This window comes from Oncorhynchus mykiss, chromosome 11, assembly GCF_013265735.2.
Source record: "Oncorhynchus mykiss isolate Arlee chromosome 11, USDA_OmykA_1.1, whole genome shotgun sequence".
Lineage (NCBI taxonomy): Eukaryota > Metazoa > Chordata > Actinopteri > Salmoniformes > Salmonidae > Oncorhynchus > Oncorhynchus mykiss.
In genome coordinates this window covers 12,227,571-12,243,871 of record NC_048575.1, presented here as the reverse complement: position 1 = coordinate 12,243,871, position 16,301 = coordinate 12,227,571, and the positions used below count along the sequence as shown (strand labels likewise).

Here is a 16,301-nt window from a genome sequence, read left to right as displayed (position 1 = left end):
GTGATATTAGGTACTGAGCACTCCTATGGTAAGTCTCACACTGTACCAAAAACAAACAAGTGGGTGTTATTAGATGTAAAAAGGCTTGACGTTGATGGCAGTGGAAGGTGTTACCTGGTATCGTTGGTGCACCTGATCTTGCAGCCCGTCTTGGGGATGACCAGGCCCAGGTGCATGCGCAGGCGACAGTTGGTGGGCCCCGTGTGGGGCCAGACGTGAGTACCAGGCTGCATCACCGAGAACTTGATCTGGAGCCCAGAGAGACAGAGCGAGAGCGGAGCGGTCATACACCCAGAGAAAGTGAACACATCTGAATTTAAAGTATTAAAATTAAGTATGTTTAAAAAAATAATTTCACTTTTATTTTTTTTAAGCAACCTATTAGCTCAAAGGCACGTTGGCCAACCACATTCACAAAATACAAACATTTCCTATTTTTGCAACAGAAATTGAAAGAAATTGCAGTGAGTGCAGCATAGTGCCTTTATAACTCCATCCATCTCCAGTAGGAGCCTGCAGGGCCAGACTGTCTGTCCATCCCCTGCTCTACAGCAGTGCTGGCTGGCGTAATGCCTAATAGTTGGCATGTCAGTCACGTCTGCGGAGGGGTGACCTACCTGTCCTCTCTTGCAGCCTGTAGCCTCTGGGTAGCGCTCCAACAGGCCACAGGTCTTTGGAACACTGCGGCAGGACTCCCCTGCCTTCTTGCCTGCATGACCAGGAGAGAGAAACAAGGAAATAGAGGCCAGGTTCAGACACCACTAACCCCTAATCCTAAGGCACTTTTTTTTATTTCAATTAAGTTCAGTGTATTTGTACGATAGGAACTTGCCAGGTGCTAGTTGTGATGGGTTTGATTGCTTTACCTTGCTGCCAGAGGGTGAACTGGCCCCACTCCCCTTTTTCTCTGAGGTTCTCCTCCTCTGGAACAAAGAGGCCAGTGGTTTTATCCATCACAGACTGGGCCTCGTCCCTGATGATCCTCCAGTTCCTCTCCAGGGTCTGTTCCATAAACAGAGTTAGGACACGTTACTATATTTCTACGGTCTTCCCCAGGTACAGCAAAGGGGATACATGGTCAGCTTTATGCCCGTTCAAAACGCAAACGAAGAAGAAAGCTACTTTAAGACGCAGGCAGCCCTCTATATTCAATCAATCAAATATATTTTATAAAGACCTTTTTAAGCAGTTGTCCATAAAGTGCTATACAGAATCCCAGCCTAAAATCCCAAAGAGCAAGCAATGCAGAAGCACACAGCTAGCAAAAACTCCCTTGAAAGGCAGGAACCTAGGAAGAAACCTAGAGAGGAACCAGGCTCCGAGGGGTGGCCAGTCCTCTTCTGGCTGTGCCAGGTGGAGATTATAAGATTACATTAGGGAAAGGGGGATACCTAGTCAGTTGTATAACAATGCATTCAACAGAAATGTGTCTTCCGCATTTAACCCAACCCCTCTGAATCAGAGAGGTGTGGGGGGGGAGATGCCATAATCGACATCCAGGTCTTCAGGGCCCGGGGAACAGTGGGTTAACTGCCTTGCTCAGGGGAAGAACGACCATTAAAGCCAGATCGTTCTTCAGATGTCCCTGCCCACGCTGTCACAGAAGTGATCAATGGAACAGAGAGGAAGTAATCGCTCTAGGCTTTATTGAACTCTGTGACATTGATCAATCAACTAGCAGAGAGAAAAGACAACCAGCTGAGACATTATCACGTCTACCATCATCAGTACCTTGACTAGATCCATATATCCAGTGTCCTTGGGCGTCCACCATGGCTGGGCTTTGAGACCGTCCACATTATAAAGAGATCGCTGCCATACGGAGGCAAAGTGACCTCTCTGGTGCCCTCTCTCATACCACTTGTAGGCCTGAGAAAGGAGAAGACCATGGTGCATGTAGTATTCAAAAACCAACACATTGGAACTCACACACAGTATTTTCAAATGCTCTGTTATTTCTTATTGTCAGAAGAAAAAGAGTAATCACAAGAAGTCATACTGTTACCATACAAAGTGAAGTTACTCTAGTGAATACTGCTGGTGTTGAGTCAGTATTGGTGTAAGCTTAGTGTCTGAGTTTGATCTTAACTCACACTGTCGTCTCCCATTCTCTGTAAAGCGTCTCCGAGGTGGAAGTAAAACCTGCCGTCGTCTGTGCCAGGGTCTCCTGATTCCAAACCATCCTGCAGTGCAGAGAGAGGGGGTTCAGTGCAGAGAGAGGGGGTTCAGTGCAGAGAGAAGGGGTTCAGTGCAGAGAGAAGGGGTTCAGTGCAGAGAGAAGGGGTTCCGTGCAGAGAGAAGGGGTTCCGTGCAGAGAGGGGGGGGGGGGGGGGGGGGGGGGTTCAGTGCAGAGGGGGGGGTTCAGTGCAGAGGGGGGGGGGGGGGGGGTTCAGTGCAGAGAGGGGGGGGGGGGGGTTCAGTGCAGAGAGGGGGGGTTCAGTGCAGAGGGGGGGGGGGGGGGGGGGTTCAGTGCAGAGGGGGGGGTTCAGTGCAGAGAGGGGGGGGTTCAGTGCAGAGAGGTGGGGGGTTCAGTGCAGAGGGGGGGGGGTTCAGTGCAGAGATGGGGGGGGTTCAGTGCAGAGATGGGGGGGTTTCAGTGCAGATATGGGGGGTTCAGTGCAGAGATGGGGGGTTCAGTGCAGAGATGGGGGGTTCAGTGCAGAGATGGGGGGTTCAGTGCAGAGAGGGGGGGGTTCAGTGCAGAGAGGGGGGGTTCAGTGCAGAGAGGGGGGGTTCAGTGCAGAGAGGGGGGGTTCAGTGCAGAGAGAGGGGGTTCAGAATCAGAAGAGTGGTTTGAATCTGTGTGATCATGATTCATGTATTATTTATAAAACACACAGTACTTACCCTGAGGAATGGGATGCTCTCTGCGATCTTGTTTTCTGATTTGAGGATGAAGCCGTAATGGACTTTAGCAAAGCCGTCACTTGGTGCAGTGGCCAACACCTACCGGGGAAACATCATTCAAAATCAATTGTTAATCAAACAATAACACTCATTGAAGCTTCCCTACTGAAAGTGGCCACATTTAATTTACTTGTAATCTTGCAAATTACGATCACATTTCAATTGTGTTTGCTGAAGCACAGACATGGGTGAAAAAGTGCAACACAATAGCAATCCATTTTCTACACATTGTTTCACCAATATGGTGACGTCTTTGGCGCACCTCCTCGTAGACCCTCTTGGCACTGTTGTTGTCTCCGATGAGCAGGTGGGCCACGCCCAGATCGTTCTTCAGGGCCATGTCCTCAGGGAAGATCTGTACCAGTTTCTCCAACGTGGCCAAGGCACCCCTCATACGACCTACACCAGAGAGAGAGAGAGGATTGGGAGTCACCCTATGTACAACCAGACTCCCCAGAAATCTCAGTTATAAAAAATATATAATCAATTAAATCTACATGAGAAAGACAACCACTACAACCCCTTTTCTATTCATCTGAGTCCAAATTTGGTATTCAAACTAAGTACACAGGAGAAATGGACAATATAATATCCTCTCTACCTTCAAAAATATGTGTTTGTGTGCGTGCGCGCGCGTGGTCACTCCAGCATGCTGGGACCTGTGTATTACCGAGGAACTGCTGACGCTCAGCCCGTTTCTTCAGTGTGGCCTTGATGAGGTCAGGTGTGGCGTTGGGCAGCTCTGACGCCTCCTTGTATGTGCCGATGGCCTTCTGCAGCATGTCGTTGCTGAGCATCTTCTCTGCCAGGCCATCCTCAGCCTGAACTCACATAGCACACACACAATGAGCCCTACAACATTTCAGGTATTTTCACTATTTGTACATGGGTGCAATTTGTTTATGCTCATAGTATACAGTATTTAAGTGTTTTGTTAAAGTGTAAAACACTAAGTGTTAAACGGTTACAAATTGTTTGACCAGTTCAAAATAAACCAGGAAAATTGAGACGTCGTTCTCACCAGGGCTTTCCCATAGCGACATCTGGGACTCTGAGGATACTGCAGCACTAGAGTTTCAAAAGCCCGGACAGCCTCTTCCACTTTCCCCTGGGTGGTGAAACAAGACAACAGATCAGCATTGATTCAGCCATTTACTTTCAAGATAATAACATGTTCATTAAAAACCTTGCACAGGCTTATAAAGAGGACAACACCAGACTACCTTTTTACGTAACTTCTCAGCAGCGTCAATCTCCGTCTTGATCGTTTTCTCAAATTTATTCAGGAGTTTGGGCTTCTTCTTTTTGGCTGAAACGAAGAACAGAACCTCACTGAGGGGTTGGTTGGATCATTCCAACCAACCATTCCAACCAGGGGCGGCAGGTAGCCTAGTGGTTAGAGCGTTGGGCCAGTAACCGAAAGGTTGCTAGATCAAATCACCGAGCTGACAAGGTAAAAATCTCTTGTTCTGTCCCTGAACAAGGCTGTTAACCCACTGTTCCTAGGCCATCATTGAAAATAAGAATTTGTTCTTAACTGCCTTGCCTAGTTAAATAAAGGTTAAACAAAACAAATGTGTGTGTGGCTGCAACCTCAGCATGTGACTATTGTATGCAGTTTCTCAGTGAAAATGGCAGAGCACACTGTAATCACGGTTATTTTCTACTCTGAAGTCACTTCCTCATTGTGACTCATTTCAATGACATCAGTATTCACAATTAAACGACTGACACAGCGTAATGTCGACGGAGGACAATAACTACAGTACGGATGTGAACAACCCTCCTGCAGAGCTTCGGCGTGTGCACGATTTTGCTACACTTAAACACCCGATTCAGTATATCAAGGTCCCCGAGGAGGAGAATTAGTAGGTGCGTCAGTAGCGGTGGAACAAAACCCTAGCTCTCCAGGAGGGTCGACCACCCATTGCTATCTTGCTTCTGTAAAGCTCCGCCATAAAAATAGATAAAATAAGCTATTTCCTTTTTCTTTAAGCTTATCCTTGGGCTGGTCCTCAGCATTTTCTGAAAGATATACAAAGGGAAGAAAATGACAGCTAGACAAATTAATGCTAGCAACATACTGTGGCAGCACAAATAACAGATATTGATTAAAGATTTTCAGATCCATGTAACTAAAATATGGTCTAAAAAAACATTACAAGATTTTCAATAGTTCTTATAAAGAAAGACACATTTAAGCCCCAAGAACAGATCTGGTTTAAAAAGCATAATGATTTTCTTGGAAAAAAACAAAGTTTTATATAAAGGATTATATTGAGAATAAACTGGTAAACACAGTAAAGTAAACAATAACGCCAACAGCAGCAAACCAATGATTTATATATAGTATACACTAGATGACTGTGCTGAAGCCTCCATCTTGGCACTCCCCTACCATGAAATGCATTTATTAATGTCTACATTGGTTTTTGCCATGTTTATTTTATTACAGACACCCTACTTTTAAATTATATTATGTGAGCTAAACATAAAAATTATATATGTAAATAATAAAACATTTTCCTCAAAGTATATTTTTTTGAAAGTTCTAATATTACGGTACCCACTTCACCCAAAACAAAAAATACATGTCATTTTGTCCTTGAAACATTTAATAGAAATAATGTAGAATTCCATTCATTCTTAAGGTCATTCTTGCTTGTTCTGGGGACGGCCAATATGGCCGACCGGTGCCTTCAAAGTCTCTCACTGACCAATACATAGCATTACAAACACTCTGCAATAATAGACACTTGACATTGTAGAGGTCGGTTTTTTCATGACATTGGATAGGCCAGGGATCTGGGGGGCTTTTTAAAGTGCACTCCACACTTCATCTTCAGACCAGTGGGTTTTTTCCCTACTGCTGTGTAGGCAGGGTTCCTCACACCACAACATTGTCCTTGCAGTTAATGACCACAAGAGGGTACTGACGGGCCGGTTTATCAGTCAAGGCTTATTTAAGAGGAACTGTGTGACTGATACCTAGTCATGTAGTGATACACGTCTATTGAACATCTTACAGCCAAATCATTAAATGTCAACAGCTGCTGCAGCAGCTATGGGAACCACCCCCAAAAAAACATCCGCCACAAATGTTTACTGAGAATAAAGCGTGAACGTGTGTGTTGTTGGTGTGCCGACGTTCTGAATCTCCCTATGGTGTTTTGTCCTCTACCACCACTGGCTCCTCAGCTACAATCCACACGTACAGGTGAGCAGGTACACTGCACTTACAATAAGAAATCAACACTATTCACAGGAGCTCTAAGTGAGAATGTTCCTTTAAAAAGCAATGGTTTGAGACTATGGTATAACACGTGTTATACTCCTAACCTTTCAGTTCTGGAACAAATTCAGCTTCCAGTTCCGGAACAGATTCCACCTCTGGTTCCACGTCAGCCTCCGGTTCCGGAACAGATTCCACCTCTGGTTCCACGTCAGCCTCCGGTTCTGGGACTGATTCAGCCTCTGCATTGTATCGCAGTTGTACTAAAGATTAGATTTCAGTGCCATATGTAAGATTGGGGACTTATCTAAGATATTCCATTGGTGTGTGTTGTGTGTGAGACAGAGTGTGTGTGTTTGTGTGTGCATGCATGCACCTGTTTCCTTTGTCTCCGGGGAGCCTGGTTGGTTGTTGTAGGAGCCTGGTTGGTTGTTGTATTGCTTTGACTCTTCTGCAAGACAAGCAAATAAAACAGGTCACAAATACACTAAGTAGACACAGACCATTCACAACGTCTAATAAACACACTATCACCAATGGTCATATTGAAACGTTTAAATGTAGAATCAGTACTGTAGCTTACCTACTGTCTGCTGTGGCTGTGCCTTCTCAACCAATTCTGAAAATATACATCCACTGTTTATTTAGTGCAAAAAATGTCTGCTTAGTATTCAGTGCAAGGTTATAGTTAAGACCAGTTAACCAAGGAGAAGGCAAGGAAGGAGAGTAGAAGAGTATTTGGCCAATGAATAATCAAAACATTCTGAATCTCACCTCCTTTCGTGTCAATGGCATTGTTTTCATCCTCTAAAAAATACATGCAAAACAGACTCATGTAAGTATGAATGAGTTAAAGACACATGGTAAAACAAAATGGAGACATACTAACCATAAGGATGTGTTGCTTCATCTCTACTATCATCTAAGGAGAGACAGGACAGAACATTTAAAAACGTTAACTATCATGCTAAAACACAGAGCAGCTTATAAGGGTACCGGTACGATAAGTAGTAGGGATGTAACGACTCTGGATTCAAAATGTTTAAGATGCAATCGTATCGGTCCCACTGACCCCAAACCGATCCAAATGTAGTGGTCAGAAAATCGACTCAAACGTTACTAAAATGTTTTGCTTATATTACTTTCCGCCTACCTGAAAATGAGTCATCTTTTGTGACAACTGGTGCATCCTCTCCTTCAGAGTGGAACTAAGCATGTAACTGTGTTGAGTGTCATTGATCTACATGTCATTTTGCATGCTGAACAGCCCTAGGCCAGGGTTCCACAACTGTGTTGAGTGTCATTGATCTACATGTCATTTTGCATGCTGAACAGCCCTAGGCCAGGGTTCCACAACTGTGTTGAGTGTCATTGATCTACATGTATTTTTGCATGCTGAACAGCCCTAGGCCAGGGTTCCACAACTGTGTTGAGTGTCATTGATCTACATGTCATTTTGCATGCTGAACAGCCCTAGGCCAGGTTCCACAACTGTGTTGAGTGTCATTGATCTACATGTCATTTTGCATGCTGAACAGCCCTAGGCCAGGGTTCCACAACTGTGTTGAGTGTCATTGATCTACATGTATTTTTGCATGCTGAACAGCCCTAGGCCAGGGTTCCACAACTGTGTTGAGTGTCATTGATCTACATGTATTTTTGCATGCTGAACAGCCCTAGGCCAGGGTTCCACAACTGTGTTGAGTGTCATTGATCTACATGTCTTTTTGCATGCTGAACAGCCCTAGGCCAGGGTTCCACAACTGGCGGCCTGTGGTTTTCTTTGGCCCCCCCAAGTTCTGAGCAAAAAATAATCCTAAATATATACAGTACCAGACAGAAGTGGACACACCTACTCATTGCAGTGTTTTTCTTTTTGATTATTTTCTACATTGTAGAATAATAGTGGAGACATCAAAATGATTCAAAAACACATTTGGAAACATGTAGTAACCAACCAAAAAAAAAAAAAAGTGTTAAACTCAAAATATATTTTATATTTGAGATTCTTCAAGTTGGTTGAGAGAATGGCAAGAGTGTGGAAAGCTGTCATCGAGACAAAGGGTGTCGACTTTGAAGAATCTCAAATATAAAATATTTTGATTTGTTTAACACTTTTTTTTGGTTACTACATGATTCCAAAAGTATACACCCTTTGCCTCGATGACAGCTTTCCACACTCTTGGCATTCTCTCAACCAGCTTCATGAGGTAGTTGTTTCAATTAACAGTTGTGCCCTGTTAAAAGTTAATTTGTGAAATTTCTTTCCTTCTTAATGCATTTCAGCCAATCAATTGTGTTGTGACAAGGTAGTGGTGGTATACAGAAAATGGCCCTATTTGGTAAAATACCTAGTCCATATTATGGCAAGAACAGCTCAAATAAGCAAAGAGAAACGACAGTACATGCATATATGGAAAATGTCAAGAACTTTGAAAGTTTCTTCAAGAGCAGTCAAAAAAACCATCAAGCTCTATGATGAAAGTGGCTCTCATGAGGACCGCCACAGGAAAGGAAGACAAAGAGTTACCTCTGCTGCAGAGGATAAGTTCATTAGAGAGTTAACCGCCTCAGAAAACGCAGCCCAAATAAATGCTTCACGGAGTTTAAGTAACAGACACATCTCAACATCAACTGTTCAGAGAAGACTGCGTGTGAGTCAAGAAATGCAAGCAATGGACATTAGACTGGTGGAAAACGATTATTTGGTCTGAGTCCAAATGTGATATTTTTGATTCTAACTGCCGTGTCTTTGTGAGACGCAGAGTAGGTGACTGGATGATCTCTGCATGTGTGGTTGAGACCGTGAAGCATGGAGGAGATGGTATGATGGTGCTTTGCTGGGGACACTATCGCGATTTCTTTTGAATTCAAGGCACACTTAACCAGCATGGCTACCACAGCATTCTGCAGCAATACGCCATCCCATCTGCTTTGCACTTAGTGGGACTATAATTTATTTTTCAAAAGGACAATGACCCAAAATATACCTCCAGGCTGAGTAAGGGCTATTTGACCAAGGAGTGTTGCATCTGATGACCTAATTTGAATCTCAAATATATTATGATTTGTTTAACATTTTTTTGGTTACTACATGATTCAATATGTGTTATTTCATAGTTGATGTCTTCACTATCATTCTACAATGTAGAAAATAGTAAAAATAAAGAAAAACTTTTGAATGAGTAGGTGTGTCCAAACTTTTGACTGGTACTGTATCTAATAATCTTAAAAACGGGAGAGATGCATCTCTAATGAATATATATATATATTTATTGAACCTTTATATAACTAGGCCAGTTAATAATACATTCTTATTTAGGCCTACCCAAGCCAAACCCGGATGACGCTGGGCCAATTGTGCGCCGCCCTACGGGACTGCCAATCTCGGCCGGATGTGATACAGCCTGGATTTGAACCAGGAACTGTAGTGACGCCTCTTGCACTGAGATGCAGTGACTTAGACCGCTGCGCCACTCGGTTACAGTACGAGTATGTAAGAGCCTATTTTGTGATTTATTATAACATGTTGTGCAAGCCATTGCTATGACATAGCATGTGACTTATAATTGTTCTTGTCACATTTCATTAAGAGGAGATGTAAAACATACCTGGGATAAAATCATCCGATATCGGAGGGAGAGGGACAGCAGCTGAAATGACATTGACATGAAGCTTGAGGAAGAGAGAATAAATACTGAAACTTGGAAGGCAGTCACACCATTCTGTACAGCAGAAGCTTTTTAACTAGGGTTAAACTGAGCTTGATGGCATTTCAAACTAAGCCGGTTTGCAGTTATGTGCTTTAGCCTATTGCTGTTGTGGCCATTGACCGGTACAGTATGCTTTTATTGGCAGGTAGTGGGCCAATCCAGGGCTTCCCCATTATTACTTTTCCCAGGCGGGTCGCATCAGTTTGTACATTTGCCAGAAACGCTCCTGCTACCTTTTCGGGTGGTTCTCAAGGCCCCCAAAGCAACATCCAGGGCATAGTTAAGAAACATTTTCTATGGGAATAGGAGAGGAAGCACTGGGCCAAGCAGGTTACTGGTCCTGCCATTGCTTTGACCTCTCCAGCCCTTTCAGAAGGATGAGCCATCACAGTAGGGTTCAAAGGTATGGTATTAAATGAATGGAGCCTAGCAATTGCCTCATCTTTCCAAAGGTATTATCATAACCTGTGCGGCAGAGCAATCTCAATACAAAAAATAAATACATGTTACGATAAGATCTCTGAATCTGAATAGCAGCTTTTTATTGAATTCCAAATCAGGATGATAAGAACGAGTTACACGAAATAATGGATAAAGAGGCTGGTGACGATTTAGTATCCATCCAAAACGGATCGGGACAAGGGTTCTTCTATGGGTTCATACTTAGAGGGCTTGCAGAGATAAGACAGCCAAAGTTGAAATTCGTCTAATTTTTTACTGATCAACGGATGTGTAATGTCTTCTTCGGGCATTTGATCCGTCTCTGTGTGGCCGGCACCAACGATGCTACATGGACTGAGGTGAGTGGAGAGAAGAGCACTACAAGCTCTTGACTACCTCTATCATTCACTATTAGTCTGAGTCACACAAACCTTGGATTTCAGATTCCACATCCGTGTTCTGAGATCCATCAACTGTTATGAGTAACGACATTAAAAAGGTCAGTGGATAGGCTAGTGAATGTTACAGTCTGATGGTTAAGACGGAAAGAGAGAAAATATACCATCATCATCCGGAGTGGGGGCAGCATCTGGAAGGAACAGACAGGACATGTATTGCTATTGCAAATGGACAGAAACCAATTATATTCTGTGATTCCATTATTCTGCAATGAAGCACAGCAACAGAGTGAGTGGAATGTATTTTCCTCAAGAGTCACAGTACACATATCTCCCCACTGAAACTGTATGCCAACAGACTGACATGTTGATGGGACTATGCTTAGCTACACATGGAGGAAATGGAACTGCAGTTGACATAAGCCATGATGACAGTATGTAGCAGGTGATAATGATGTTTACATTCGTACCCTGGTGGGATTGGGACAGACCATATTTTATCAAGAGGGGTATTCACCTTCCTCTACCTGGACAGCAGCCTCAGAGAGAGCCTCAAATGAGCCTGCTTTAACCTCCAGTTTCCCTTCAAAAGATTCCTCAGAGGTAGCTCCCGATTTGACTAGAGCTCCCTCAGCATTCGGACTCCCCCCTTCAAGGGCCTGCAGATCCTGTGACGGTGTCGGTGGATGCTGCTCTTCTTCCTCAGTCCTCTCTGTTGTCTGGACAACTTCCTTAACAATGGGCTCGGCTCAAAAGTTGAATTTTACAATCCAAGGACATTCGTTTAGGGCAGGGACTCTTATCCTTATGAAGACATGTTTGTCAAAACACATCTGTCGTAAGTGGGAGTTTTACCCTCTCTTTGAGATACAAACCACAGCTTACATAGATTTTTTGTCCTTCATTTTTAGACGAGTTGGCAGTACTGCATGTCCAGGCAGTGTAGCACGACTCCATCATTTGTCGTTGTAGCTGTATGGGGTTCTGCTGGCCGGAATTCATGCATACGTTTTTTCATTCAAATACCTTCCCTTTGTGACAGTCGCTGACCTAACACCAAAGTCATGCTAGAGAATGTGTACCGGTTGTGGGTCGTTCCACGGGTGCTACAGTGCAAACTCTGCCCATCACATTGAATGAGGATTTCCAACACACCTATACTAGGTGGTGTTTTAAGATGTTTATCTGTGTAACGAAACAATGTAGAATAATAGCGAAGACATCAAAACTATGAAATAATACACATGGAATCATGTAGTAACCAAAAAAAGTGTTAAAGAAATCCAAATATATTTTATATTTGAGATTCTTTAAAGTAGCCACCCTTTGCCTTGATGACAGCTTTGCACACCTGTGGCATTCTCTCAACCAGCTTCATGAGGAAATCACCTGCAATTCACCTCAATTACCTGGTGTGCCTTGTTAAAATGTTAATTTGTGGAATTTCTTTGCTTCTTAATTCATTTGAACCAATCAGTTGTATCGTGACAAGGTAGGGGTGGTATACAAAAGATAACCCTATTTGGTAAAAGACCAAGTCCATATTATGGCAAGAACAGCTCAAACAATCAAATCAAATGTAATTAGTCACATGCGCCGAATACAAAAGTAGACCTTAGTGAAATGCTTACTTACGAGTTACTTACTAACCAACAATGCAAAAAAAAAATAAAAATACAGATAAGAAAAATAAATAAAAGTAACAAGTAATTAAAGAGCAGCAGTAAAATACCAATAGCAAGACACAACAGTCCATCATTACTTTAAGTCAATCCAGAAACATTTCTTGAACTTTGAAAGTGCAGTCGCAAAAACCATCAAGCACTATGATGAAACTGGCTCTCATGAGGACTGCCACAGGAAAGGAAGATCCAGAGTTACCTCTGCTGCAGAAATTGCAGTCCAAATAAATGCTTCACAGAGTTCATGTAACAGACATCTCAACAACTGTTCAAAGACTGCGTGAAATCAGGCATTCATGGTCAAATTGCTGCAAAGAAACCACTACTAAAGTACAACAATAAGAAGAGCCAAGAAACACGACCAATGGACATTAAACCAGTGGAAATCTATCATTTGGTCTGATGAGTCCAAATTTGCGATTTTTGGTTCCAACCGCCTTGTTTTTGTGAGCTGCAGAGTAGGTGAACGGATGATCTCCCCTGTGTAGTTCCCACCATGAAGCATGGAAGAAGAGGTCTGATGGTGTGGGTGTGCTTTGCTGGTGACATCGTCTGTGATTTATTTAGAATTCAAGGGCACACTTAACCAGCATGGCTACCACATCATTCTACAGCGATGCGCCATCCCATCTGGTTTGCACTTAGTGGGATTATCATTTGCTTTTCAACAGGACAATGACCCAACACACCTCCAGGCTGTGTAAGGGCTATTTGACCAAGGAGAGTGATGGAGGGCTGCATCAGATGACTTGGCCTCCACAATCACCCGCAGCCAACAAGTGCTCCACATGTGGGAACTTCTTAAAAAGACTGTTGGAAAATAATTCCAGGTGAACCTGGTTGAGAGAATGCCAAGAGTGTGCAAAGCTGTCATCAAGACAAAGGGTGGCTACTTTGAAGAATCAAAAACATTTTTTAAAATTTGTTTAATACCTTTTTGGTTACTACATGATTCCATGTGTGTTATTTCATAGTTTTGATGTCTTTACTATTATTCTACAATGTAAAAATAAAGGAAACCCCTTCAATGAGTAGGTGTGTCCAAACATGTGACTGGTACTGTAGCCGTAGGACAGGGCAAATACATTTTCTGTTAACAAATAAGCCCAGAGGGCTTCAGTTGAGTGAGAGTTACACCCACTCTAACCTGTCCTCGAAAAAAAATAAATGTAAAAAATCTGGTGAGGATATGTACACAGGCGTCTTTGACATCACAGTATTTTTTTCAATGTAGTATCACATCCTCATTGTCTCTTGGTCAGGCAAGATGGATCAAATCACATTATGCATCTGTGTTTTTTGGGTAAGAAGAGTATGTTTGTGTAAGTAAGATAATACCTTCCTTTATGCAATATGAATGGACACTAAGTTTGGCCCTTGCATGGAATCCTTGAAAAACAATCACTCAAGAAGGTGTGGTCTTACCTGGTTCTTTCACAGCATAATCCTCCTTGGCTTCCCTCAGCAACACAGAAACCGGCCTCTCCTTCAGTCCTGTTAGTTTGGAAATGTTCATGTGGGCATGTGAAACATTAGGTAAAAAAAAGAAGCAGCCATTTCTCACCACAACTCTAGAAACCCAATCTCAGCTAGTCTATTTGCAACACAGACAAAACAATAACTATTTCACAAGAGTATAAATTTCAACTGTCAGGAATATGATAGATTTAAATACATTGATGTTACAAGAAGTGAGAATAACCAAAGAATTAGGTATTTTGTAGAGCCCGACCGATATATTGGCTCACCGATATTAAAAATCGGCCTTGTACCGATATATCGCTATCAGCCGATAACCAGTATTCTATAAATAGGATGACAAAAGGGAATCTCGTCTGAACACTTCCGGTCAATCTCATGACATATCATTATTCTCACAATGTAAGAAATCAATATCTGAAGTATAGTTATTAGACAATTGCTCTTTTCGATGCCAATTTATGAGAATTCAGTGTAGAAAATGTCACTTTTTATTTCCCCGCAGTAAAAAAAAATGTTTTGTCCCCCTCCCAAAAAATCTTTATCGGAACCAAAAAAAACACATTGATCGGGCTCTGGTCTTTTGAACCATAAGGCCAATAAATGAAAGAATATTTTCTATAAAGATTAAGGGAAATGAAAGTCATCATCAACAATGCACAACTGACTTGGGTTTACAGTTTGACGTAACAGTGCCTGATCCAGCAGGTATGGGAACACTTCCATGGGCCATTAGTCACACAGATAACATCCTGAACTATTAACCCCCTCCCAACTTGATTGGTTATTTTAAAGGGGATCCTTTGACAGTCCTGGCCATGCCCTAAGCAATGTCAACATTGACAGTTTATCAATCACATATCAGGGCTACTGGCAATCTGACCCGAAAAGGGCACTACTCCTAATGTAAAGAACAAAATATGTACTACATGCTTGAAGATGAAACAGGTTGGGCTACAACATGTTGTATGAAAGTTGCTATAGATAAAGTAGTTATTGCTATTGAAGGAGCACACACCAATTTGAGAACTGATCTGTAATAATCAGAGGCTTTACATTGAGGATACAAGCTTTCCTTATCTGGTTTAATTGCATTTTTGGAACAAAAACTAAGTCAGTAATGATATGATTCAACAAATAACCTGAAATTGGTGTTTCAGCAGTACTACCAGCACCTAATAAGATTTATGCTTCACAAAATTAAGAAAAGGCCTACATATAATTATGAAAATACACCTCAGCTGTTTCAAACACCAAGACACAAAAACAAAGATTCTAAAAAAGGTAGTCTTTTTTTCTGTCATCCAATTTCTAAATAATACCTTTACAGCAATAAAAACACAGTACAGGTAGGATTTACAACTGGTAAATGGCAATAACAGTGCTCTAGAGAGTTGGTAGGTTTTTCCACCCGGAGAGTTTCACCCTCTCACTAAAAAGGCATAATGAAGTATCTACGAAAAAATCTATGTACAGCCTGGTTTCATAAGGCTTTTCACATAATATGCAAAGAGGTGCCCAGGTTTTACTGCAGATACATTTCTCTCTCTAAAGGATCAATCTTATTGTGTAAGATGTCTTATTATCTTACACAAAAAAACCTACAATAGCTAACACAATAAATATTATTTAACTAGCATAAGTGGAAAGCGAAAACTGTTCGCACACAGTTGACAGTTAACAATTGAGTCTATAGCGCTCGTATTTAAGATAGGTGTTTTACAGACATTTCAATTCACTGAGAAACATCTTACACTAACACAAATATCTCTGTTTCGTTTTCAAAATGGAGAAGAAAAAAAACATTGCTTCAAGCAAATGATCATACTTAATTTCTCTAGTCTGAAATAGATCTTACTTCCTGTCTCTAGTCTGAGATGATCTTACTTCATGTCTCTAGTCTGAGATGATCTTACTTCATGTCTCTAGTCTGAGATGATCTTACTTCATGTCTCTAGTCTGAGATGATCATACTTCATGTCTCTAGTCTGAGATGATCATACTTCATGTCTCTAGTCTGAGATGATCATACTTCATGTCTCTAGTCTGAGATGATCTTACTTCATGTCTCTAGTCTGAGATGATCATACTTCATGTCTCTAGTCTGAGATGATCTTACTTCATGTCTCTAGTCTGAGATGATCATACTTCATGTCTCTAGTCTGAGATGATCTTACTTCATGTCTCTAGTCTGAGATGATCTTACTTCATGTCTCTAGTCTGAGATGATCTTACTTCATGTCTCTAGTCTGAGATGATCATACTTCATGTCTCTAGTCTGAGATGATCATACTTCATGTCTCTAGTTTGAGATGATCATACTTCATGTCTCTAGTCTGAGATGATCTTACTTCATGTCTCTAGTCTGAGATGATCATACTTCATGTCTCTAGTCTGAGATGATCTTACTTCATGTCTCTAGTCTGAGATGATCATACTTCATGTCTCT

General features: G+C 42.0%; 1 protein-coding gene across 24 annotated transcripts in view; it reads right to left on the bottom strand.

Annotated features, from left to right (window-relative positions):
• The window catches only part of LOC110535277 (aspartyl/asparaginyl beta-hydroxylase), a 52,953-nt gene that overhangs the window by 2,486 nt on the left and 34,166 nt on the right, over window positions 1-16,301 (bottom strand). For 6 of the 24 annotated variants that reach the window (XM_036934872.1, XM_036934873.1, XM_036934876.1 and 3 more), the window contains 19 exons: window positions 13,799-13,867; window positions 10,856-10,882; window positions 10,725-10,766; window positions 9,751-9,792; window positions 7,029-7,061; window positions 6,914-6,946; window positions 6,723-6,758; window positions 6,516-6,590; window positions 6,247-6,402; window positions 4,131-4,216; window positions 3,929-4,015; window positions 3,578-3,728; window positions 3,170-3,306; window positions 2,848-2,946; window positions 2,094-2,183; window positions 1,732-1,869; window positions 867-1,002; window positions 618-709; window positions 115-248 (listed from right to left, as the gene is read on the bottom strand). In XM_036934872.1, the coding sequence (XP_036790767.1) occupies window positions 115-248; window positions 618-709; window positions 867-1,002; window positions 1,732-1,869; window positions 2,094-2,183; window positions 2,848-2,946; window positions 3,170-3,306; window positions 3,578-3,728; window positions 3,929-4,015; window positions 4,131-4,216; window positions 6,247-6,402; window positions 6,516-6,590; window positions 6,723-6,758; window positions 6,914-6,946; window positions 7,029-7,061; window positions 9,751-9,792; window positions 10,725-10,766; window positions 10,856-10,882; window positions 13,799-13,867 (1,663 nt within the window). The remainder of the gene's footprint in view (window positions 1-114; window positions 249-617; window positions 710-866; window positions 1,003-1,731; window positions 1,870-2,093; window positions 2,184-2,847; window positions 2,947-3,169; window positions 3,307-3,577; window positions 3,729-3,928; window positions 4,016-4,130; window positions 4,217-6,246; window positions 6,403-6,515; window positions 6,591-6,722; window positions 6,759-6,913; window positions 6,947-7,028; window positions 7,062-9,750; window positions 9,793-10,724; window positions 10,767-10,855; window positions 10,883-13,798; window positions 13,868-16,301) is intronic. The other 18 variants (XM_036934875.1, XM_036934883.1, XM_036934884.1 and 15 more) reach the window with 6 other exon arrangements.